The sequence below is a fragment of the Girardinichthys multiradiatus genome, chromosome 6 (assembly GCF_021462225.1).
Source record: "Girardinichthys multiradiatus isolate DD_20200921_A chromosome 6, DD_fGirMul_XY1, whole genome shotgun sequence".
Classification (NCBI taxonomy): domain Eukaryota; kingdom Metazoa; phylum Chordata; class Actinopteri; order Cyprinodontiformes; family Goodeidae; genus Girardinichthys; species Girardinichthys multiradiatus.
This window is the reverse complement of record NC_061799.1, coordinates 9,872,187-9,898,530: the sequence shown is the minus strand read 5'-3', so window position 1 is coordinate 9,898,530 and position 26,344 is coordinate 9,872,187. Positions and strand designations below refer to the sequence as shown.

At 39.5% G+C, this 26,344-nt stretch overlaps 1 protein-coding gene across 1 annotated transcript in view; it reads right to left on the bottom strand.

Annotated features, from left to right (window-relative positions):
• Positions 1-26,344, bottom strand: part of LOC124869793 — an 88,163-nt gene that overhangs the window by 47,157 nt on the left and 14,662 nt on the right. The window contains exon 2 of the mRNA XM_047367922.1: positions 9,306-9,926. Within this exon, the coding sequence (XP_047223878.1) occupies positions 9,306-9,375 (70 nt within the window). The 5' untranslated portion in view covers positions 9,376-9,926. The remainder of the gene's footprint in view (positions 1-9,305; positions 9,927-26,344) is intronic.

Below are 26,344 nucleotides of genomic sequence, written 5' to 3'. Positions count from 1 at the left end.
TGTTAAAGGGATAGTACAGTGAAAGTGCCTGATCGCTGTTTTTCTGTTTCATGTCTTCTCATGCTACATAAACAAAAAGCCAGGCGAGAGGCAAAAAACTCTGAGGTAGTTGTTAGACAACAGAGCAACAATTCAACCTTTAAGAACTTAAAAGTTCACTTCTTATGATGACACCAAGAGATTAGAAGCCACAGCATCCTTCAAAAGACATTTGTTAGAGATTGTGCCTTCTGCTGAGGTGACTGCAGCAGTTAAGACCTTTTAAAAGCAACACATATAAGTTGTGAAGTCTGACTTAGACAGACTACCATCATAAATCTTTGATCAAAACCACCAGGGTGGTAATTTAGACATAACACTGACACATTTAGTTGCCACTGGACTGATGGAGAATAAAGCAGGTGTGAAAGGGATTTTACAGTATGGCAAATGACTACTTAGTTAATCTGCTCTTTTCTCTCTCAGTTATTTCAAAACCAAAGCAGACTTCTACTATCTTAGCTCCAACAGCAAAAACATCATTGTGGTTTATGTTGACAATGTTATGAACATTTAAACGTTTGTCATTTCTCATTTTAATTGAGAATCTAATTAAACAGGAGCCAATTATTATTTACAGAGAAAAAGAAGGTAGGAGGCAGTGTGCCACCAATTATCTTTCTGTGAGATGTCCTGAGAAGGGAACTTGTGTGTTTTCTAGTCAGAGGAACCACCTGTTAGTAAAGTGGTTTATAGAATAAAATGAAAAAAGCAGTTTAAGCGGTGCTGCTCTTTTTGTGGGCTGCACGGTGGTGCAGTTGGTAGCACTGCTGCCTTGTAGCAAGGTCCTGGGTCCAAATCCCAGCATGGGGTCTTTCTGCATAGGGTTTGCATGTTCTCCCTGTGGGTTCTTTCCGAGTACTCCAGCTTCATTTCAGAGGAGAGTGATATGACTATTAGGTTAATTGATCTCTCGAAATTGCCCTTGAGTATGAGTGTGTGTGTGTGTGCATGGTTGTTTGTGCTGCGGGTCTCTGTAATGGACTGGTGACCTGTCCAGGGTGTATCCTGCCTCTTGCCCAATGACTATTGAAGATAGGCACTAGCTCCCCCACGACCCTGCATGGACAAGAGGGTATAAAGAGCTGAAGGATGGGTGGATTTATTTAGTATTACAATGTCTAACTTTTCTTTTGGATTGTTACATGTCCTGTTCTTAAACCTATCTACTGCATACCACAGAAGCTGTTTAAAACATTTTAGAATAATCTCACTTTAAAGGTTTTGAACTATCCCTTTAAGAGCAGAGCAGTAGCACACACTGAAGGTGGACAGTGTGAATAGACAATGTAAAAAGGCATATTGTCTAACCGCTGCCTCAGGGCCTGGTCCTCTCATTATCTCTGTCTTCCACTGGTTTGTCCTTTTTGAAACGTTTCTTGTGCACAGATTACAGTAGGAAAGCAACAGTTGCTATGGAGATAGAGTAAAGTCACATATGAAAGGAAGTTCTGTAGATGCAGAGCAGAGCTTTAGCTTTACAGAGCAGACAGTGCTGCTGTACATGCCTGCAAGTTAGTGTGTCCACCATCACATTAATGTTCTGAGCTCATATCATACCGATTAGAATTACATGAGAACTAAAGAGAGGGAGATAAAGCAGCACATGATGCATTAGAGGGTCGGGCAGGAATCTATATTTAGCCATTAGCTGGAAACTCCACGAACAACAAGGCTAGCAATAAATCCATCAGATATCAGAGCTGGGAAATAACTCATTAACTAGAAGTATGTTGCTCTGTTCTAACCACGTTCAGGATGTGATGTTAGGGGCAGTTAAACTTAAAAGTTAACAATAAGTTTAGAAATTCTTGTTAAACAAATATTTTTCTTGGTGTATGTTTCTCCAGCCGATGATGGCAGAAGAGATCACACTCTCCACAACAGACTTATAGAAGATATGCAGCATCTTGCTGCAAACACCTAAGCTTCCTCAAGAAGTACAATCTGCTCTGTCCCTTCTTGTAGACGGCTTCACAGTTGTATCTCCACTCCAATCTGTTGTCCAGGTGAACACCGAGGTATTTATACTCCTCCACCACCTCCACTTCTTCTCCTTTGATGGAAGTAGTGTTTGACACACCTGTTTCTCTTGAAATCTACAATCATCTCCTTTGTTTATTCATGTTCAAGGTGAGATGTTTGTTTCCACACCATGCCACAAAGTGGTCCACCGCTCCCTGTACTCAGCTTCTTGTCCACCTCTGATCTTCCCCACGACTGCAGAATCATCCGAGTATTTCTGTAGATGACAGGAGTCTGTCTTGTACTGGAAGTCTGAGGTGTACAGAGTGAAGAGGAATGGTGAGAGTACAGTCCCCTGTGGTGTTCCTGTGCTGCTGACTACCTGGTTAGACACAACCCTTCAGTCTCACAAACTGTGGTCTGTTTGTCAGGTAGTCTTTGATCCAGGAGATTGTTGAGGCCTCCACCTGAGTCTTCTGGAGTTTCGCTCAGGGCTTCTTCAGCTTCCTGTGGCCATCTTCTCACAGTTCTCTTTATTATAGGTTGCCTTTGAACAAAGGGTTTATATTCTGAGCAGAGAACAGAATTGTGATCTGATTTGTCCAGAGGAGCTTTTGCTTTAGAGATGTATGAGTCCTTGACATTTGCATAAAACAAAATCCAACGTTTTATTTATGGTAGAGCAGCTGACAAACTGTTGAAACTTTCGAGTGTATCAGAGAGTGAAGCATTGTTAAAATCACCAGATGTTGCGAAAAAAAACACATTGGGTGTTGTATCTGTAGCTTAGCAACAACTGACCTAATGACATCATATGCAGTGTCAGCAACAGCTGATGAGGGAACAAAAACCATTGGCAAAACAATGGTGAACGCTCTATGGTGATACTCTCTACTGCTAAGAGTTCAATTCCCAATGATCTCACATTGCCCATCATAAGCGAAGAGAAGGTCTGTATTTCCTTCACTTTGCTCTTGTTCAACTCATCAGGGAGTTGGGGTTGTAGTTCAGGTATTTGAATTTTTGAGATGTTAAATCAGCTGCTCCTGGTTGTAAAAAAGAAAAAGCAATCCTCATCCACAAAAGGAGGAAACTGCAAAACATAAGATAACAGAACCAAAACAGAGCTACTCCAGCATGCTGCCACCCTAAGCGGCATAATTCTACAGAATTGTTAAAGTCCAGGGCATCATAAACTCTTTAAAAGGACTGAGAAATTGCAAATAAAAATCTTTTGGACTCTGGCAGTAAACCCAAAACTTGTCAACAGTGTTAGGTTTCACTGAAAGGATTTGGCAATTCAACCACAACACAGGAGTGAAAGATAGTTAAAGTTTATTGTTATAATGACAGAAGAAGTTCAGGAAACGGATAGTCCCTTGCAGCTCTGCAGGAAGAGAGGACAGGTTGGGAACTGAATTGATCTAATGAACAAATTAGCTTGAAATTTTCAGCTTCACTAATGTGCTATGCTGAGAAGCGGGTGAGGATGCAGCAGCTACGGTGGCGTCAGAGAGAATGGTAGGTTGGGAGCACAGAGAAACAGCCAGGTCATGTGGAGAGTGAAGGAAGGTTTTTACTTGATGCATTGAACAGGGTGCGACAGTACGTGTGCCAACAGTATTGATATCGTACCATCTCCGCCGCGGCACGAGGGCCTGTCGCGGCGCCTGGTCCTGCACCTCCGACATTTCGGACCATGCACGCCGCTCTTCATTGAAAATAAATGAAGTTTAAGGTGCAAACATTTCACTCACAAATAAATTGCTTCTTCATGAACAGAAGGAAGAGAGTAACAGAAAAGAAAAACAACAAAAAATAAAGGTAGGAGAAATGTGAGTTACAAAGTTAGATTGTTGGCATTAACATATTTTCATAGCTTTTTATTGTTAACAGTCCAAACTTGTATCTAGGTACAGTTTTAGATCCTTTAGAAAGAGGTCAAAATGTGGTTTCCTCTTCATTGTTTTACTTTTATGAATCTGATACTTTGCAAGATACAGGATATCGTTGAGAAATGTGTTCGATAGTGCACACAGCCATTTTTCGTGTGTTACATGAGGCGTTTCTTCTCTCGTTTACTACGTTTCCACTGGTTATCTAGCATACTGCCCCTTGTGTTTGAGGAGAATACTGCAGCAACATCAGGGAGACGTATAAATGCCTCCAGAGCTTGTTCAGGCTCACGCACCGTCAGTGGAGTCTTGCGCGGCACCCTGAAGCTCGACTATGACTGAGCCTTGAGTGTTAAGGTGGATGATCTAACAGACGCTCCTCTTCAGTCTGTGAGAATGGGCGCCGAAGGTGACTCAGACACTAACAAACTCCACAAACATCCTTTTAGCCAGAATCATAATGAAAATTCAGGCAATGGTCAATCATAGAAAGGCAGGTGTAGCAATGCATAGCAGAGAGATCAGGTTTGGTGGATCTTAACACAGAAAGGCAGTACAGATCTGTCATGGCTAAGGCAAGAAAGGATAAATCAGTGGGCATAAGCAGGGTTGATCAAGAGAAGCACTAGAGAGCAAGGAAGGACTGCTTTCTACTGGCATAGGGCGATTGATAATCTAGCAAAGAGGCAGTGGAGATAAGGTGCTTAAATAGTGCTAGACACAGGTGAAGCAAGGAAGCAATCAGGTATGACACAGGTAGACTGAATGAGGTTGATTAGAGTGTGGAGCAGGGGACGACACAGTGGCATGAAAACAGCATGAGCATGACATGAAACATGAATCATTACAAACACTGGTCTTTCAGCAGTATAATGATTAAAAACAGTTGTCCAGATCAACACAGAAAGGGTTACACAACATATAATCAACCCTCTTCTATGGCCATTGCAGTTTCCAGACCTAAACACTGTAGCAAACATGTGGGATGAACTGAAGAGCAGAGATCATAGGAGTGGACCCAGGACTCTGAAAAGTCCAGAGAAATTGTACAAAGAAGAGTTCAAAGATCAATCTTTCTGTTCTTTCCAATCCTAGACTTGCAATAGTAGAAAACTAAATGCATTGTACAAAATATCATAACAAAGGGTACCAGTAACTGGGCAACTAGTGAATTAGTCATTAGTTATTTCTTAACTTATTGTCATTGTGAGATGTTTACTGCAAAAAGATTACTTAATTTTAAGGATTTGTAGAGAAATACGTCCACAGCTGTATGGGTAAAAACCTGAAAAACAGGCTAGTTAGACCAAAACCCTTTGCATCTACATCTTCTTTAGAAATGTTCTTGTGTTGGGACATGGGTGCATAGAACTCCAGTATCTATTAGCATACATCCCATTGCAGATGATTGTGGGTGCAGAACCTCAGAAGCTGACAAAGCAGAGCCATTACATGCACAGGTTGAACACTAAAAAGTAGTTGATAAGTCGAAAGGGAAGCACATGTGAAAAAGAGAGATGACTGCTGTGGTGAATCTGAACATTTTTACACCCTGGTTCATTCTATCGTAGAACAGATGTTTGTCCATTTTATCTTCCATCTTTTCCAGAGGAGAGCAGAGCAACAACAACCACACTCTGAAGCTTCTTTATGTCCTACATGTTTCCACATGAAGAACTTCTTCACAGTAATCTGGCATTTGAAGAAAAGGCAAGACTATATTGCCAGTATTGCAAATATTTGTCTGTCTACTTTAACATGTATAAGGACTTTGAGGATATCCTATTCTTAAACTATAAGTTCCAATTTGTTGATGGAGCCACTGTTGCCGGCAATTGCAACTTTTACTATTCCGTTACCATCTTCCACAAGGTTAGGGAGGGTGCTCATACTTAGATGAGAAAACCAGAACTGCCCGCTCCGCTCTAATTCCTCCCAAATGTGTTCAAGAAGGATAAGGTCAGAACTCTTTCTCCAAACCAAACTTCAATCACCTGCAGCCATGGAAGTGATTGGAACACCAGAATTCTTTGATTTGGTGGTGTGACCCAAGACCTTTGGCAATATAGTGTTATAGTGTTCATGCATTTTTAGAATGAGCTATGTCATACATGCAAAGACCAACCTGCAGACAAACACTGCACAGGAAACTGGGACATAGGTTGTAAAAGACATTAATACCTTGTTGTGACTTTCCAACAATTCTCTTCTGTCAGTAGCTCACAGTTTGGCTTGAAGTTTAGGGGTATACTTAAACAATTTTTTCATTTTTTCTAAGATTGCTTTATTTGTAGAGACTGGCCTTGAGAGTTGTCATGAGGACAAGAAAGTCAGAAAGCATTAAGGAACACATTTTCCTCAGGTTGGTTTTGGCTTTGTTTTTCATATGTTTAGACAAGAGCAAAAACAAAAAAAACAACTGACCTTCACAATTATATCATACCAATCTGGTCTGCTGCTTCCTGCCAAAATAAAACTGAAACTCTGCTCTATATGCAGAACTCTGAAAAAGTATTTGGCTCCTTATAGATTTCTTCTGTTTTTGCTTTTGTTTCTGTCACATGTATATGTTTCAGATTAAACAAATGGTAACATCAAACTTAACCTACGTAAAATGCAGTTTTCAATGATGATTTCATTTATTAAGGTTAGAAGCTATCCAAACCGATCTCGCCCTGTATGAAAAAGTGATGGCACCCTAAACCTAATAGCTGGTCATTTCAGCCTTAGCAGGAACTACTGCCATCAAGCCTTTGTGATAACTAACAATGAATCTTTTACATCACTGTGGAGAAATTTTGGCCCACTTATCTTTGCATATTTGTTTAATTCAGCCACATTGGAGACTTTCCTACCATAAACAGCCTGTTTAAGGTCTCAGCACAGGATCTCAGTTGGTTTTAAGAACAGTCATTAACTACTTGTATTTCTTTTGGCAGGCTTGCTGGTGTGCTTTGTCCTGCTCCATAACCCCAATGAGCTCAAGGTCACAAACCAATGACCAAACATTTTCCTTCATGATTTTGCAGTACAGAGCAAAATTCATGGTTCCACCATTCACAGCACATGATCCATGATCCTGAACCAACACAGAAGCCCCAGAACATCAAACTACCACCACATTGTTTGACGGTTATTATACTCTTTTTCTAAAACGTTATATTGGGATGTGCCATTTTTCTTGTCAGTCCACAGAATATATTCTCCACTGTTCCAAGTTACCTTCATTTATAGACAATGGCTCTCACTGTGGTTTACTGATGTCTCTAAGCCTTAAAAATGGCATTTAACCTTTTCAAATGGTTAATGTCATTGATTTGCTCTCGAATTTCTTCAGATCAGGCCATATGACACTTATGACAGTAATCAGGCCTGGGTGCTGCAAATGAAATTGATTAATTATTAATAATCATTATTTAATTATTTAACAAAGAGAGAATTGTATTTTTACATTGGATCAGGCTGGTTTGGATAGCTTATTTAATTGTTTTCAAAAAATAATCGAAAACATTTAAGATTGACAAGAAAGCAAAGCCAGAAAGAATTTGTAAAGGGGCAAATACATTTTGACAACTCTGTACATACCATTAGCCAGAACCTGGATAGGGTCCCTCACCTAAAAGGGAGCTAGAATCACCATGCAGCTACTCAACGTTTCAAGCTGCATACATTTATTTTGCATGCAAAATGTACGCAGACCCACTTCTAATTTCTTTGCACTGAAATAGCATCTTCACCGGTTGTGATGATGGCGCCTGGAGCACGTGATTAACATGTTAAATCCAGAGGCTGATACAACCCCCTCTCATAAGTCGTCTGGTGGTGCAGTCACTGCAGCTCATCTCGCTTCCCCCACCTCTCCACTTAACTCAAATCGATGGGCCCTCCTCCAGCCGAGCCATTTATCAGCGCGAGCCGACAGAACTACTGAAACAGCCACTGCGGACCTGGCCCCATGACCTTGTTACAGCAAACTTGCAGTAGCCAAACTTACTGAACCAGCTCAAGTGGCTTTGTTCATGGATTTGGAGATGAGGACAAGACTACAGGATGAAGAAGGGGAAGACAAACATAAAGCTCCTGCAACCTCAGAGAATCCCACTCTCTTTACCTCTCTGTGTCTTCCTGTTCAAAGCCAATCCAATCCCAGTTTAATCTTTCAGTGTGCAGAGGATGCCTCTTCCAATCAGATCACTTATGCTGTTCACCACGGCGACATGGTGTGAATTACCCTGTCCTTGACACCCGAATCATGGCGCCACCAAACCCTGGGGCTACATGGGATAGCTGTTACTACATCTGGATCCCTGAGATGAGACACAAAGGCTCTCAGCAAACCTGTCTGAGTGATGCTTTCCCTCCATATTGTCTAAAGTTATTTAGCTCCATCCATAACAAGGTGCTCAGTTAAGTTCACTGCCTGTCAGACTTGCAAAAAGAGCTAGTTTATTACCTACATGTTTTATTCCCTAAACATTTTACATCAGTCTTTATGTAAAAACTCCCATGAGCTGAATATTTTTGATGCATTCATTTTCCAGCTATTGTCAACCATTTCATTAAGACTGGTTCACAGGAGAAAAGGAAAACCTACACATCCCTCCAAACAATGGATGTCCATGGACATCTTTTTCAAGACTTTTAAGGGTTTAGGATACTTTGCAGTTTTCAACCACATTTTCATACTATTTAGACAGAAGGCAACATCTTCTTTTAATTTCTATCCAACCTGTTTTTTTCTAAGAGGGATCCAGTCTCCAGCAAGTTCTGAGTCTGCTTCTTGGTACCCTTCTCAGCAAAACAGTCCCTCAAAACAGGCACATGATGTGACATGACAGAAATTGAAAGATGAAAAAAATGAAAAAGCTTTGATACACTCAGTTCAGCCTTCCTGTTATCTGCTGAAAATCTCGCTCTCTCTCACGTCTCGACATGTCCTTTGCAATTATAATAGCTTCTTGCAGCATTTGGGCTTTATCTGATGTAATTTTTCAACTTCTTCAACTTCTAACCCTAACCCTAACTTTTGAGTCTCCTTCCCGAAGTAACAGTTTCCACACCAAAGACCTGGAAAAGATTAGCTACATTTTGTTCACTGATCGGAAACAAAATAAATAAAATTTTGAGTTTCAGTAATCTGTCAGGGCTAATCATGGAGAAAATCATGTAATTACAATCATCAGCCAATTTCTTGGTTTATCTCTACTCATGACGATACGTGGAGGTTTGAAATATACTCAAGACCTTTTTTTTTTTCCTCACGCGAGCAGCACCTGCATTACCACATATGACGCCAATCCAATCCACCCCAATCCATTTCTCCATCTCATGCTACGTCATATATCACTCGACAGACACCAGCCTGTCAATGAAATTTGAAAATGATTCTATTTGAGCTGAACATACCTTTGATCCTCCTAGACTCCTTTCGCTGGCTGGTTTTGACACCCGACTGGACCTCGGCCTCTGCTGACATCCTCCACCGCTGAGTCCCTTGTCCTGCTCACAGCAGATCCACCATGAGTTAGCAGCGCACTAGCTAATCCTTCAAGCTCCCAGTGTTTGATTCTCCCTTCTCGCTCCTGTGTTACTCACAGTAGCTCTTTGATACAGATAATCTCAGTCAAATCCATAGTGACATGTCTGCTACTCCTCAATAAATGAAGATCCAGCATCAATAAATATGCTCTGTCACTACTGGTCCATGGTGTTTGAGTAATGCCAGGCAGAGCATGAAGGGCTGATTGAATTATGAGCTAAACGATCCTCTTGAGGGCAACTTCAGATCAGATTTGGCATCCTCTGGAGTGTACCTGTTTTCTCAGTGAAGGTCAAGTATGACATGGTCTCCACTGTTGCTCTTTATGAAGGTTCACCTATTGCTCAGCAGCAATCTCCCTCGGGGAGACTTGCAACATTGATTGAATCAAATATTGTTGTTCAGAGTAGGAGAGAGGTGGATATTATTCTTTGGTGGAGCACTTCAGATGCAGTTTGACAACCCATCACAGTTTGTAGTGTTCAGCACTGCAAGGCAAGGAGACAGAGATAATAAATGTTAAGCTGGAGGTGGTTAAAAATTAAAACGACACATGCTCCTTGTTCAGTCATTACAGTATTAACATATGAAATGGCAGGCAGCAATTTAACAAATCAACAAAGATGTTATTATCTCTTCTGGATCATCAATCCTTAATGAGGATGCAGCTAATAGTCCCTTCTCAGTAGCCACCCATGATGAAGACCTCTGTTAAAATATTTAACAGTTTCGATTTATGTACTGCTCATGAGTAAATACAGAACAGTAAACCATGACCGGCGCTTCTGTGCACGCAAAACAAATTTTCTGAGGATGGACTGTTATTGGTTTCAACAGCAGGAGAGGAGGGGAAGTAGCAGAGAGAGCAACGAATGACAGGCTGTTTCAAAGCAAACTGTGGCAGGACTCCTGGCAGAGACGTCTATAAACTGGAAACCCCCACATTGTTCTTTTAGTGCCCTTGAATCATCTGCTGCTAACACGGGGGCCGTGCCAAGCTGGCACCATGGCTGGCGCAGCTTCTGTTGGCAGGGTCAGGTACCATTGTTGGGGAAAGAGGACTGAAAAGAACCAGGCACCGGAATCACATTGTTCTTACTGACATTGTGTGACATTTTCATTGTATTTCAAGCGACAACGTTTTCATTTAAAATGAGTGTCATGTTGCATTGCATTGGTTTGAAATTCCTTTTGAGGGCATCCTTAAGGTTTATAAGTTTGTTTGAGGACCATTGTCAGTTTCCCTAAATACTTTTTTAGGTTCTGGAAACAGCCAGCACAGGAACTAGCTACTAGGGAAGCAAAAGGATCTAAAGAGCAGCTTATCAGAAGACCTTTCATTTAAAAATGATAAAACAATTTTAAATGTCAACATTTGCATTGTCAATCTGGTCTCAATGAAGGGTTACTCTCAAGGAGCAGAGAGCAATGGGATTGCATTGTTCAAAAGTATCCGACAGCAGAAAAGTACCAAATAAATTCAATGGATAAAACAGTGAAAACAGTCAATGATAATTGGATAAAACGTAGGACAACAGGGACATATCAAAGACTGGACCTTTCTCCAAAACTGATAAGAGGACAAGACTGAAACTAAACAGGGTAGCTGCCATAAACACTGAACAGCTGCAAAAAAGTCCAACTATTGCTGGTGTGTTCTTCTTGTGACAACAATTTTCAATTCAGTATCTGTATCTGATTATTGGTAGTGGTAGTGGTTTTTCTTATTTTTAAACCTTTAACACAAACAGCTAAAATTATAAAACATCTAACACTGTTGTTGTTACCCATTACAAATAATTTAGCATTGAGTCTCTAATTAGTCCCTTGCAGCCTCTGGCAAAGACATTTAAAAGACACTAAAAGTTATTTTGCATATAATTTAATGGTGAAAGTTTTGTGCATCTCTGACACACGGTTATCTTTGGGGCTTTTAATAGATGCAACCCTTGAAATAAAAGAAAAAAAGTCCTTGTGAGATGCAGCGACCTGATCATTTTTATGCAGTTTGTTTCAATTGAACCTTTCAGGGGCTTTTGTATAAAAAATACAGTTTATCCCATCAGTTCTGAAGTGATGAAAGAAATCTTAGAAACAAAGCCCATTTCAAGAGAGACTGGTGCCATATTTTTTGTTGGCTTTTCAGTTTTGTATGACAAAACAGGTGGTAAGGAAGCTGGACTTCCACGCCAGCAAATCTTGAATTTACATTTATAGCTAAATTACCCAAAAGTGTCAAAAATATCTTTGCCTTTATATTTTATGTTATACTTGTAAAGGCTTGTATGCTTTCAAACTGGTAAAAGCTTTATTAAATCAGTGTGTCCAATGTAAAAAACATAGATGAAGACTGAGAGTGACATAAAATTAGCATAATTTATGTGTTCAAAAGGCTAACCACTTGCATAAAAAAGCTTAGCAGCTTAAACTGATATTTTCAGCACCTTAAAGGGTGTAACCGTACATCTAGCTCACGGGACGAGACGATGCACAATACTGGGTTTACAAGAATGAGATGAGGCAAGATTTTAGCAGTATTTAATTAAAACACCAAGATCACGTTTTCGATTTTCAACATTAGAAGAAAGCTTTCTCAAACCACAAATTGCTTACAGATTTTAAAGAATCTGAAATCAGTGTAAAATAATCCCGTCGTAATGACCAAAAATAATTGAAAAGGCTTTCTTTTTTAGTTTGCCCAAAATGAATAAACGTTTAATAAATCTCAAACTATATTTTGAAGAATCTGTTCTCAGAGTAAAATGTTCCAGCCCAGCTTCTAAGACATTCTAAATTTTGATCATTAAATGAAGTTAAAGAAAACTACAATAGTATATGATAGGGGCTCTAAAGCAAATGTTAACAGTAGTGCTGTTACTTGATAACAGTCAACCAGCTGCTGTATTCTCACCATGATTACAGACTGTTCATAACCTGTCTGCCACTCTGCCATGTTCCTTTCTTTTACAGAGTACCCAAAATGTTGCCAGATCTGTAAAATCTATAAATCTGCCTCATCAGCTGATTTGTCTGATTAGTTGATTGACACAACCTATAAGCTATGAGACCTGTAAAGCAGAGGATGCTGTTGCACACATGACAGTCTGACACAAAATCTGATAAGCTTCCTCCGCTCTAAGGATTTGTTTTGATTTTAACAAGCTCACTGTGATATGACATATTTACCTATAACTTCACAAAACCTCACGTTAAAAAATCTGAACTAACCCCTTCATTTCATATTAGGTTAGACTTAGTTCTTCAGCAAAAGTGATATGTTGTCAGCAACTAGGTAACACTTTGTGAAATAGACTTCACTTTGATGAGAAATATTGAGCCATCTTAATTTCATGAGATCTTGTGGAGGGAGATCTCGTTACAGCACTACTGGCTTATTCCATTTTATTTTTGTCCAGTTGACCATATTTGTGTTATTTTAGGTTTTCCAAAGAAATAAAATCTCCTAATAATTTATGGATATTTTTCGACAGTGGACTGTATTATTTACAGAATGATTGTGATATCTGCAATGACTAACAAAAAGGCAGGAGTTGGAGCTAGAAGCAATATTAGACTGAGGACTTGCAGCATCAATCTGAGGCCCTGCCAGTTCAGGTTTCTTTCCGCTTCAAGTATGTTCAAAATAAAACCAATCTGACATCCTTAGCATTCAAGTGAAAAGAAAAAACACTGCTTTTTATTAGAATTTTAGAATTTGAATTTTTCTTTGCATTTGCAGTTTTTCTGCAACATTTCTGCAGTGCGTAAACTGGGAAAAGGCCTGAGAATAACTGGGCTTGACAATGGCAGTGTCGGAGGACTTTATAGTCTGTAACAACTCACTGGGGGAGGCAGAGCTAAAGATGTAAAGATGTTCACTGGTAGTGACCAAAATGGACAGGATTACAAAATAGGTATATTAGAGAGACGACTCAGGCTGAGGAAGTTTGTAGGCCAAGTTAGAGACGCAAGGCTTATAGGGTTAGGGTGAGTGAAGTGGAGGTATAGTGGATATATTGGACAAAATGGAGAGAAAGTTCTTAGATGGTGTGAAGAAGGGTATGCAGTATGGCTGGTGGCAAAAGAAGGATGCTAGATGACATTATTTCTTGAGGCAAGCTATAAGGGGGCAGCAGAACAAAGAAGAAAAGAAGTGAACTGGATCGCTCCGACATGTTCCATTTCATGATCAACAGCTTGTAACTGAGGATGACTCATCACCATGAGTAATAGTTTGGTTTTTTTGGACTGGTGTCACAGTTCGTGTGTGCTCATAAGTCTGATAATGGCCCCCGGGTCAAGCGGCGAAGAAGCAGTCTACCCAGACAGTCCTTCTCAGACTGGGCATTGCCGTGTCAGCAGTGGGAGAAGAATTTTCTGCGTCACAAAGAACCTTATCAAAATGTAATTTTCATTACCATTGAGAGAGATATGCCTTATTGTATTAGGCCGAAGAGCGATTAATGTGATATATGGCTGCTTTTTAGAGCCTATGCTATCTAGGTCACCCAGACTTTCCAGTCTGCTCCGTGTTTTAACATCTCCCACTGTCTCCCAGGATTTGGGTCAGAGTTAACGAGCATCACTCATTTTTCCTGCTTACTCTGAACTGTTAGGGGATGTCAAATACCCCCCCGACAAAAGCCGCAATTTATTTTATTAATTTGTTCACTTTGGCTTGGCACCTTCTCTCTGAAGTGCTGAGGAAGCCCTTCCTGAGTGTTGGATGGGTGTGAGGACTTGTTATCACTCATGTAAAAACCTTGGGTTGCAAGGCACCTGCACTATGCCTTCCTCCCTGTGTGTGTGAGATCATTGTTATCTCTGTGTGAACCAGCCTCCTTTCCGTCTCACACACATACACCCTGTCTGAACTGTCTGTTGAACTGTGTATATAAATAAAGAGATAGGGTGTCAAAACTTTGTAGTTTCACTGCAAAGTGGGCTACCCTTGTCACAAGTAACTATGACTGTATCGTTCTTACCTCTGAGTTGACTAAATAATACCTAACATTTATTGGTCCTTCGAGCCGGATTAATTCAATAACCTTATTTCTCTTTGCTTTAACAGTGACTCTGGGATCCGTGGGGGAAGCCTGACGTCGAGCGAAGCACCGCTGCACAGCCTCCTTTAGCCGGAGTGGCTGAAAGTCCCGGTGTGTGTGAATTCACACCTGGCCAGTGGGTTTTTGCCTTCCTCTGCGCGGGGTGACTGTCACAGGGTCCAAAGAGTCACCAAGAAGTCAACTCCGAGGTGAGACAGTTTTAAAATACAGTTCATAGGAAAAGTACTTAACAGTCGTTGGTAGTGCGTCGCCGGTAAGGACGCTGCATTCGAATGGTTTTATTCCACCGTGAAAGGGATAGTGACAAATTTGGTACAATCCCGCCGTGAAGGGGATTAAAGAAAACGACTGAGGATTATTCTCCTGGGAGGGAATAGAGTAAGCGCTATATAAATAAAAGAAGAAAAGTACTTAAAAGTCGTTGGTAGTGCGTCGCCGGTAAGGACGCTGCATTGGGATGGTTTTATTCCACCGTGAAAGGAATAGTGACAAATTAAGGTAGGGCCCCGCCAAGAAGGGGGCCAAATAAAACGACTAAGGGTTATTCCCCTGCGTGGGAATAGAATAAGCGCTATAAAAGTAAAAAGAACGGAGTAAATTGAGCTCATAAAATAACACCAAGTTAACTTAGAAAAATTACAAGGTACCTGAAACTAACTGTGTGACTGTGTTGTGTGTGTATGGAGGACTAAGCATTTTAATAGAATCATAGCAGGATTCTGCTAGTCCTGTGTTTTCTTTTGCCCAGATTAAAACTACGTACTGGTGACTTTGGAGATTCAGGTCGGATTTCATTCCAGAAAATTAACACCGCTGCGAATTAGTCGCAGTAGAAGGCCGTGTTAATGTCCTCTCCTTAAAGTCTCATGCCAGTGACCTTTTATCTGGGACATTTATACTATAATTAAACTAACATAAAACATAATGGGGAAGAAACAAAGTAAACTAATTGACTTAGAAGGGGAGGTAAAGTTTATGGAGAACTATGTAAAAGGAGCAGGTATGATCTGTCATAGATGGAATAAAAAATAAAAAACATGGGTTTTTGGGCAAATTAGATACAAAGGATGTCTTAAAATTACAAGGGGATCTAAAATTAGCAATAATGAAAACTAAAAAGAGAAAAATAACAAAGAACAATGGGGAAAGAACAGAGAAAAAGCTCTGATTTAACAGAAATATGTACACGATGGCATAAAAATACGGATTTTCAGGTAACTTAATTATCACTGAAATCCTAAAACTACACGGGGATCTTAAACTGGAGATTATGCATTCAAAAGATTCAAGAGACAATAAAAAACCTTGCCAGGTTATAATTTCAAAGGGGACTTTTCAGTCCCTGAGTGCACACAGTTGATAAACAGATTAAAACAAAAAGATGAATTAAAAAAACAACAATAAGAGCAGCTTTTAACTGACATAGCCATAATACTGATGCTTTAAGAAAAGCACAGAAAAAAAACTTTCAGCTTAACTGAAAACAAATAAAGGGGGGGGCGGACCGCCACCCATCCCAGGTTAGATTATAAAGACTAAGAGATGGTTTTAGAGGACGTGGTAAAAGAAGTTAAAAGAGGAGGTGACAATGTGGACAACATGGAAACTGTCCAACTGGACAACCCAGTGAACAATGACTAGAGAAGAGAGAACAGAATGTTGTTAAAGAAGTAATCTGAGAGTAAAAGATTTTGTAGGCAAGCATTAGTGAGAAACAGGTGCTTTAAAAATCATTCTATGGTGTTATACTACTAACAATATCATGATAAAATGCAAAAGATTCATTTTACAGGGAAATAATTCCATATTTGGCTCAGATTGTGTGCATTCTTGATTTTTCCTCTTTGAGAGAAGTTAAATTTCAGCTCTGTGAAACGACCTTGACAAAGAGATGCAGCTGCCTGAAAACAAAGATAAAACTAAGCCTGTCTCTGCTGAAAGGTCTGAAAAAAAGAAAAAATTGTAACTCTACCCTGCATGTGTCAAACTCAAGGTCCGCGGGCCAAAACCGGACCCCAGAAGTTTAGTGATTCTCTAGAAGTAGAGCCTTTTAATATGGTGATTGTGTGCTTGAATCTGCCTTTTGAAAATGTTTTGAATCTTGCTCTTTATGTATAAAAAAAAAAAAAGAAAAGAAAAATTGGCTAAAGTCTGCAGACACAAAATGAACCTGGATTGAAGCTCTAACTATGTTTATTTAATCTGAGATCCTCTCCAAATGCAACAGTATATGTCAGTCTACATGAGATACTAACAACTTCACCTACTGGTATAATATAAAGATCTGATTGAATATGTGAAACAAACAATGATGAAAGTTTTTCAACAGGTGATGCTCATCCAGGAGGAAGACAGTGTTCCTAGGAAATGCAGCTCATTCATTAACAATCAATTGTTCTCCTATAGGTGGAAGTTTTGCTGACTAATCATAGGCTGGATCTATGAAACATTATGTGCACAGAACAAATGACCAAGGTTCTGACTGACTTATGAACCTCACTGACCTGACAATGATAACATGACACCCAACAGATAACACCTTTAAGGTGGACCCACTAAGACCACCTTATTGATTCTTGGTGAATAAAAAAAAAAAAAAATTGAAGCGTTCAAAACAGACCTAGTGGAAACAAAAGGGGTTATGAGGAAACAATGTGCATTTTAAGAATAATAGAAGTCAAATTATGTTCAAATTTTTGCAAATAAAAATTACTCTGACAGAAAAATAAGTAAGTAGTGTGTGAATGTGTGTGAATGGGAATGACTGATTTCATTGTAATGCATCTTTGAGGGACCTTAAAAGCGCTAATAAAGGTCTGATGTTCTGATGATCTTTGCCAAATTTATATCTTAATAAGGTTTCCAGAATCTTTTCCGAAAAATCATATAAAGATAGCAAAGGTTCTACCTGTATTAAAAATACTGATAACCATAGGAAAGTTCATAGATCTGTCTTCAATTTTTCCTAATTCTTTTACAAACAGGTTATTTAAACGTTCATGTGGCCAAATGTCTGTGTTTGACTTTCTGTTTTTGTGAAATAAATGTCTGTTTCATGTTATGTAAAAATTAGAGTCCTCAACATTACCATAATAATATTAGGTCAGTTCTCTATGGTAAAACAAAAAGATTTTAACAGATGTTTAGACTTTTTCCAGTCAGGTTCAAAATGATTGAATTAGACTCAAACTTAACATAAGATGAAATGAACCTTAACAGAATTATTGGACTGGACTGAAATAGATAAAAATTGAGTTAATTGAAACAAACTTTAGTTACTTGAACTAAATACAAAGCTGACTGAAACTGTATGTTGTATCTATAAAACTGGGTAAGATAAACTAAGATTATAAGATATAATATGCCCTTCATTTTTTGTGTTCATCAGTGAGTGAGTTTTTATTTTTTATTTTTAATAAGAACTAAACCAAGCATTATTTATAATAATAGCAACTACCAAAAATATTGATCTCATTTTTAAATGTAATAAGGACTTACTTTATAAAATATAATAAAAAAGAATAATAAGAATTTGGAAAAACAGAGGCTTTAAACCTCTGCAGGAACAGCACTGACACTGTCAAAGGTAGATCCTAATACAGGAATCTGGAAGCTCATTCTGGCGTGGATAGTCAAAGTCCATCCAAGGATACATTTAGATGAGGCAGAGGGACAAATACAGGGCTTAGCTGAGAGCAACATGCATCCTGCCCTAGCTGCTGTCCCACCTGAACTGTGGTCCCAATCATCAACTGATGTAGGGCTTATAAAGGGGTTCCCACCATACAAGGTTAAACTAATATCTGAAAAAAGGCCATTAGTCCGTCAATACCCCTTAAAGCCAGAAGCTGAAGAAGGTACTAAGCCAGTAATACAAGATATGTTGAAGTCAGGAATATTAAGAGAAGCACCTGACGCTACATGCAAGACATATCACACTGACATCACTATTATTATCACAGCCAAACATAACTCTAAAAAGATGTGCCCTTTAAATCCAAGTACTCTAATACCTACTGCAGAAGATGGAAAACCACATTCTTATAAAGCAAAAGTTGAAGAAGACACCAAACCCAGACAAGACATTTCTCAAACCCTTATACCAGATTCATGTGTTGTGTTTGTAGATGGCTCAGCATCTAAAGATGAATATGGAAAGAATAGAGTTGGTTATGCAGTAACAACCATCGACAGAATAATATAAGCTAAATCTCTACCCAATACATGCTCAGCCCAAACAGCAGAATTATATGCTGTAGTAAGAGCATGTGAATTACATGAGGGACAAATACTTACTATATACACAGACAGCCAATACGTTTTCTGATCAGTACATCACCATGCTAAGATTTGGCAAAATAGAGGTTTTAAAACATCATCAGGGACAGAACTAACTCATTTCAACCTATTAAAGAGAAAATATCAGATCTGCTATTTATAGACACAGACGTGCTGAAAGACGCCCAACAGTCAGCACCCAAGACAGAAATAAAGGCCTGGTTAAAGAGAGGAGCACAGAAAAAAGATGACATCTATCAGATAGAAGATAAACCAATCCTCCCAAAAAAGTTATACAACACAGCGGCTACAGTGACACATTGGGAAGACCCACGTGTCAAGGGGGGAATATGTCACATCTGGTAAAGCATTAATGCTACACTATAAATATTTCTGACTATGCAAATCATTTTTGCAGATCATGCATAATTTGTTGCAAACACGGGGGAAGAAATATTGCCTAGTTGTAATAGATGAACCTAGTGACACATTTCTTCCCCACATATGGTATCCCACAGATTATAAGGTCAGATAATGGAACTCATTTTGTAAATAAATTAATAGAACTAAGTTCTAATGCATTAGGGTTTCAGTTAAAGATTAAGGAAAACAATGGAAGAAACAGGGAGGCCATGGCCCGGATGCCTATCCCTGGTTAAATTATGGATGAGAATAACTCCAAATCAAACTGGTCTTACTCCATTTGCCACCTACTGTACATCATTGTATAACTCCACCCACTATATTCTGAGCCTGAGATCACGTGACACCAAGTTGCTGATGTGAATTTGTATTCTCAAAGAAATAGTACATGGCAGACCGTTTTCTCTGCCCTCTGACATGAATGAAATAGAGAAAGCACAACAGGAACCTTCATTAGCTGAGTGGATGAATAAAATGTTGCAGACAAAAGAAGAACAAATGTCCAGTGGTCTGCCGATAATCTCTGCTCCTATCCCACAGAATGAGGCCTGGAGACCTGGTCCTGATTAAGACACTCCACCGGAAGGATTGGAGCACTCCTTGGTGGAAAGGGCCGTTTCAAATACTCCTGACAACGCCCACAGCTCTGAAAATAGCAGAGAGGCCTTCCTGGATCCATAAAAGCCACTGTAAGCCAGTTTTGCCATTACAGGAGCCAGATCAACCGACGGGGTAGCAGAGGAAGTCCGGGTTCAAAGATGGCCCAGCGTCTCAAACCGGTGAAGAAAACAGCTGATCTGCGCCCAATTATAAAATGGCTCTCTGTAACTTGTGGACAGGACTGATAAGCCTGAGCTTAATTCTGGTAGCAGGACTCTTTCTCTATCTAAAGCAGGATCCACAGGAGGTGATACCGAACCAGAAGAGATGGACATCAGATGGGACCCATCTCAGAACACTGACGGAAGAACATGACGCACATCCATTCCTACAGAATTTCTGGTATTGTTCACGGTGGCATATGCAACACTGAACCAGGTAGAAATGCACGAAAATGAAGGGGACGATTATGATGACATGTTGTAAATAAATCACATTAAAAGCCTGAGTGTACTCATACATTGTATTTCATAAAATAACCTTACAGCAGAAAATCGGAAGAAGTTGTTGCTTAAGTGAAATGAGAAAAAGTACAATGATGACATAAACAGGGCAGATTTTTTAATTCTTTTATTTTTATGATTTCAAGTATTATTCTTTTATTTTTATGATTTCAAGTATTATTCTTTTATTTTTATGATTTCAAGTATCATTCTTTTATTTTTATGATTTCAAGTATCATTATTTTATTTTTATGATTTCAAGTATCATTATTTTATTTTTATGATTTCAAGTATTAATCAACATTTAACTTTTAATGGTCGCCGAGGGCGGCGGGGCCGTATGAGTATTTCCCACAAAATATAATCTGTTTACCGTCCGTGGGTTTTCGCTCATACAAAGTATTTTTCTTACTCGTTTTTATATTAAATGTTTTTACTTGTGATAAAAGGAGGGACTGTTGGATGGGTGTGAGGACTTGTTATCACTCATGTAAAAACCTTGGGTTGCAAGGCACCTGCACTATGCCTTCCTCCCTGTGTGTGTGAGATCATTGTTATCTCTGTGTGAACCAGCCTCCTTTCCGTCTCACACACATACACCCTGTCTGAACTGTCTGTTGAACTGTGTATATAAATAAAGAGATAGGGTGTCAAAACTTTGTAGTTTCACTGCAAAGTGGGCTACCCTTGTCACAAGTAACTATGACTGTATCGTTCTTACCTCTGAGTTGACTAAATAATACCTAACACTGAGCAAAGTCGGTTTCTTTTCGGCTTGCTATCATCATTTCCTGCCGTCAGTCTGTTTCTCTTTTCATCTCTGTCTGCCTGAATGTCTGAGATGATATTTGGAGTTGTTTGCCTTCTGCTTCACTTAGAGTTTCTTTCCTGCACACAGTTTGCCCAACAAAAAGAGGCATTTTGTATCTTTAACCTGACGCACGGCTGCTCTGTCTTCCCACTGTAAAACACATCAATCACTCTAAGCACAAGGAGGAACTTTTTACAGTCTGCATTATTTGGTTAGGGAGTACTGGAGCATTAGGATGAGGTGCGTGCCGTGATTATGTAATTAATGATTGCACCATTCAATCAGGAATATGGTTGACGTGATGATTTTGTTTGCAATTAAATAAAAACCAGGATTTCTATCTTTGATTTATGTTGCTGAGAAACAAAAGCTTATAATTAATGACAATTATCCCCCTCTGGATGGCTCTGTGGATAGAGATAACTCATTAAGTGTGATCAGTTTTTCAATCATGTTTACTGTCTTCATGATATAATGGGCAATCACTGAGCGCGAGTTGATTTTTTTTTCAAATCAGATCATTCTGGAGCTTCTTCTTTCAAGCTGTGGCATCGCAGCACAGTGACATCTCCTCCTGAGGCTGATTTTTAATAGACCCCACAATCAGCCTCATATTGTGAAACAAGCAGGCCTCGGTGCATCCTGCCACTGATGAGTAACAAAAAGTTGAACAGCCATCTATCACTCCATATGGTCAATTAAACCTCCATTCGCTGCAGTCCCAGTGGAAGGTGCAGCCTGTGAATCACAGGCGTGTGCGTTGGAGAAAAAGGAAGCCCGTACTTTCCCAGGGATCATTTTGCCTCCCACCGCCAAGGCAGACATGGCCCGAGGCTGCTGGAACGTTTGCTCAACAGACCGGCTACGGCACCTCGTGCTGGTCATCTTTGTTACAAAATGCCTCCCAGCTTATGGACTGGGACAATTCTGTCACAACCTGGCTAGGCAGAGCCCATCTCTGAGCAGTCAGGCTGTGTTACCTTGTGTCACCCATGGTTGTAATCAGCTGCATCCATAAACACAAAAAAAGCTTTTATTTCATGATGTTCTAAAATAATTAATTTGGACCCCTATATTCTACTCTACATCAGCTTTTATCAGCCTCATAATCAAGAATAAGTTCAAACCACTTTTAAGTGGCCTTACGATCATCTAATTGCCATTAAATCCATGATAAGGTTAATGTACCTTTGTTAAACTAATTAGATTCTTGACTAGAGTGCGGTTGACTGGCATGAGGCACTTTTCGCACTTCACTCTGTTATAATGAGAAGCAACGCTGCTTTCTGCATGCATTTGTATTCAGCTCTCATTTCACTAATACCCCTAAATAAAATCCAGTGCAACCAGTTGCCTATAGTTCACCTGTGTGTAATTTAATCAGTATAAATCCATTTGTTCTAGAAAGACTACAGAGGTTTGTTAAAGAACATTAGCCTAATGAAGAACAAGGAAAACCACAAACAGGTCACGGAGAACATTTAGAAGCAGTTTTAGATAATAAAACAATATCCCAATCTGAAGATCTCACAGAGCACTGTTCAATTCATGTTCTGAAAGAATATGGCACAACTGCTGAAGACTGTAAAAAATTAGTATAATCTGGGGGATCTGCGGAGATTCACAGCTCAGGTGGGAGCAAATGATGACATGACAACTGTTAATAGTGCACTCAACAAATGTGGCAACAAATGAGAGAAAGCAGCAAGAAGAACCTAATAAGAAACACCATTTGCTACTGTCCAAGGTGCTCTGCTCAAATAAGACCAAAATAAAATTTACAGTTTACAGATGTGGTGGAAAAACTAAAACTGTGGGAATGTCTTCCTTCCCTTGGACATGGAAGCTGGTCAGAGTTGATGGAAAGATGGGTGGAGCTAAATACATAAAAATCCTGGAAGAAAACCTGTTAAAGGCACCAAAAGACTTAAGACTTGAGTGGCTGTTCACAATCCAGCAGGACAACAACCCTAAACATACAGCTAACGCTACAATGGAATGGTTTGGATGAAACCATATTAATGTGTTAGAATGGCCCGGCCAAAGTTTAGGTCAAAATCAAGTAGAAAATCTGTAAGTAGGATCTGAAAATTAATGTTTGCAGATGCTCTTCATCCAATCTGACTGAGATTAAGGTAATATCCAAAAAGGAGTGGGCACAAATTTTGGTCGCTAAACATCCCACTGAAAGCCTCAAGGGGCGGGCTTAAAAAGAAGAGCATGCCACACTTTTCAGATGTTGTTCATTTAACATTTCGAAAACCTTAATTTTTTTCCGCTTCACATCTATTTTGTGTAAAATGCACTGATCTTTGTGGTTGTAGCCAAACAAAATGTGGAAAAAGTTCAAGGTTAATGAATTCTTTTGCAGTGTACATCTTAAATCTCCAATACAAACAGGATAGCAGTGAAACTTTTTCGAAATGTTCCAGGCCTACCATTTAATTTCTGAATTGATGGGAATGCTGAATTGTTGAAGACAAGTAAAAAAATAAAAAAAACGTTTCTTTTTCTTCTATTCCTCTCTGGTTTTCCTGTGAGAACTGCTCAGGTTGCTCGTCCACGCCCCATTAGGTCCACCTCATTCTAACAAGATGGAGGACTTCTGACGGTAGAACAGTGAAGTGTGCAAGCAGGAAAGGTGGGCAAAAGGGAGCAATCATAGAAAAAATTTAACTTTAGGCATTGGAAGCATTCTCGTTTGCTGTCTGAGTCAAAAACAGGCCTCATTGCTTAAGGTTCACTGGCTGCAGCTGGGAAACTAAACAAGCATTGCCACGCAGTTGCTTTGCTGTGCTGATTTATGTCAGCAAAGGCCTGGAAGCTGTGCACCCGGTTATGAGGGTCTTTAACATGGCAGGGCAATGTCACAGCCCTTTAAAGTGGTGCTGCAGAAGCATTTAACCAGTTCAACTGCCTGATAATCAGCACCTTTTCACACTTATGCACAAACTGGGGCTAAGTTGTTTTTTTTTTTCTCAGCTGTATGACAAATATGAAGAGTTCCATTAACCTCAGAGGTCTCGAGACACATATAACACAGCTTGTGTTGGAAGTTGTGGCACTAAAACATAAATATTCAGGCTAATCTGGTGTCACCAGCTACCCATGGAGTAAACAATGTCATCAAAACAAGACTGCGCTACATCCCCCTATTTTAATTGTCTAGTCACACACACCGTGTGCAGCAGGTCTGGAGAACTGACTCCTGGACCTATCTTAGAACACTTAATTGTGAGTCTGGATCTCCAGAACACCTCCTCTGATGATACTCTGCGGCTTCCCTGAGGAGTCTCTAATTCACCACTGATTTGGTTTGTTGTTGTGCTGCGTCTCAGTGTCTGAACAGTGTGCTAAACAGCCTATTCACAGCGTTGGTATGATGGGAGGGAGAACTGGGTGGGCTCCAGGAGGCCTGGCAAACACTTGGCCAAATCTTTTTCGTCTTTCCTGCTCTCTTTCTTCTCTTTTTGATTCGCTTTAAACGAATCAGTCCTAATGCTGCATTTTCAGCTCTTTTTCCATTTTCTCTCCCTCCTCCTATCTTTGTTCTCATCTGCCCTATTTTACATTTTCTCTCTTTCTTTCAGCATAATGCTTGCTTGTGGAAACAAGGTTTTCTTTTGCTGCCATTCCACCTATGCCTTCATTATTGAGTAACAAAGAAGTATGATCACAAGGGCCTGGTCATAATTCCACGAGGAGACTAATTATTGAGACAATTAGGGCTTTTTTCTTCTTTCTGTGCTCTCTTGAAACAAAAACAAAACACCAAAAGGTGTCCTCTTTAATCGCATGCAAGTCATGGACAAAATAAAGCAGCTTCCTCATGAAACTCGACAGCAAAACAACCATTTTGAATGTTGTTTTGACTTTTCACGCTCTCAAAAAAAACATAAATTTGATTCAGGAACACTGTAGACGGGGAGGGTGACTAACACACAACAGAGACTTTGTGTTGTCGACATGAAAGTCAGCATGATCAAAACGGGTGAGCACGAAAACATTACCTGAGGTCTGCAAAGCTGCAATAATGAAGCAGAGGGGAAGAACTATCATGGAAACCTTTTGTTTATCTACCTGTCGTCACCCTGCGATGCTGACACACATCAAACACATGAAGCTGAGGGACAGTTTCACTTAATGAACAAACTCTATGCTCTGGGTTTTGAAGCTTCTTCATTTTTCACATGAAACATCACGTTACAAGTCACAATCTGGCAACTAGTAAAGAATCAGGGTTAATTTTGTCGCTGATTACTTTCTGTAGTGATGAAAAAGATGAAAACTAAATAAAAACTCATCCTGAATGACTTAAAGCTAGGATGAAAATGGATGAAATTTTCATCAACTAAAACGAGAAGAAAATGTTGGAAGGAGATGAAATTTTCGCACATCTAATTTTTAATCAGGAAGAAAGGCGGGAAGAGTTGGAAAAATAGCTGATGAGACTTACAGCACATTTTGAGATCAATAAAAACATCTAATCTCCCTTTTGTGTTACGTATTGTCTTGCGAGCTAGATGTGTCATCACACTCCTTAGGAGGAATTAAACCAACTAAAAGAGAACTACGTTTTGTGTGTCTCTACATATTAATAAAAATTATTTCTTGTACCTATTTGGAATTTTTAATGTGTGAAATTAAAGTTACACTGTATTGCCAAAAGTATTTGTCCGTCTACTTTTACATATACATGAACTGTGATGACATCCTATTCTTAATCTATGTGGTCCAATTTGTTGATGGATCCACTGTTGCCAGCAATGGCAGCTTTAACCATTCTGTAAACATCTTCCTCAAGGTTTAGAAGTGTGTTAGGCACCAGCTCCCCCGCAATGGATGAATGGATGGATGGATCTTTTTATTTACGGGGGTATGTCTCTTCTTTTCTGTCCTGTTTTGTTGCTTATTTTTTCAAGGTTGAACTTTATATTTTCTTCAAATACCTAAAGAATAAGCTGGATTTTTTTTCTGTGATAAACCTCCTCATAAATTTAAGGTGTCCAACCAGTACACATGTCAGAAAAGTGCTTAAAAAAGTGAGTAACATTACTTACAAAGGAAACCTGTCTAAAAACCTGTCTAACTTTGCTGTGGAGCTGTTTATCTCCTTACCTGACTCGATTGTTTTTTGGTTTTTTTTTGTTCTTGTTTCAGACATCTAAGAGAACAGAAAGAAATGAAATAATTTTCTCCGCAGCTGAACCTCTCCGTTCAGCTGC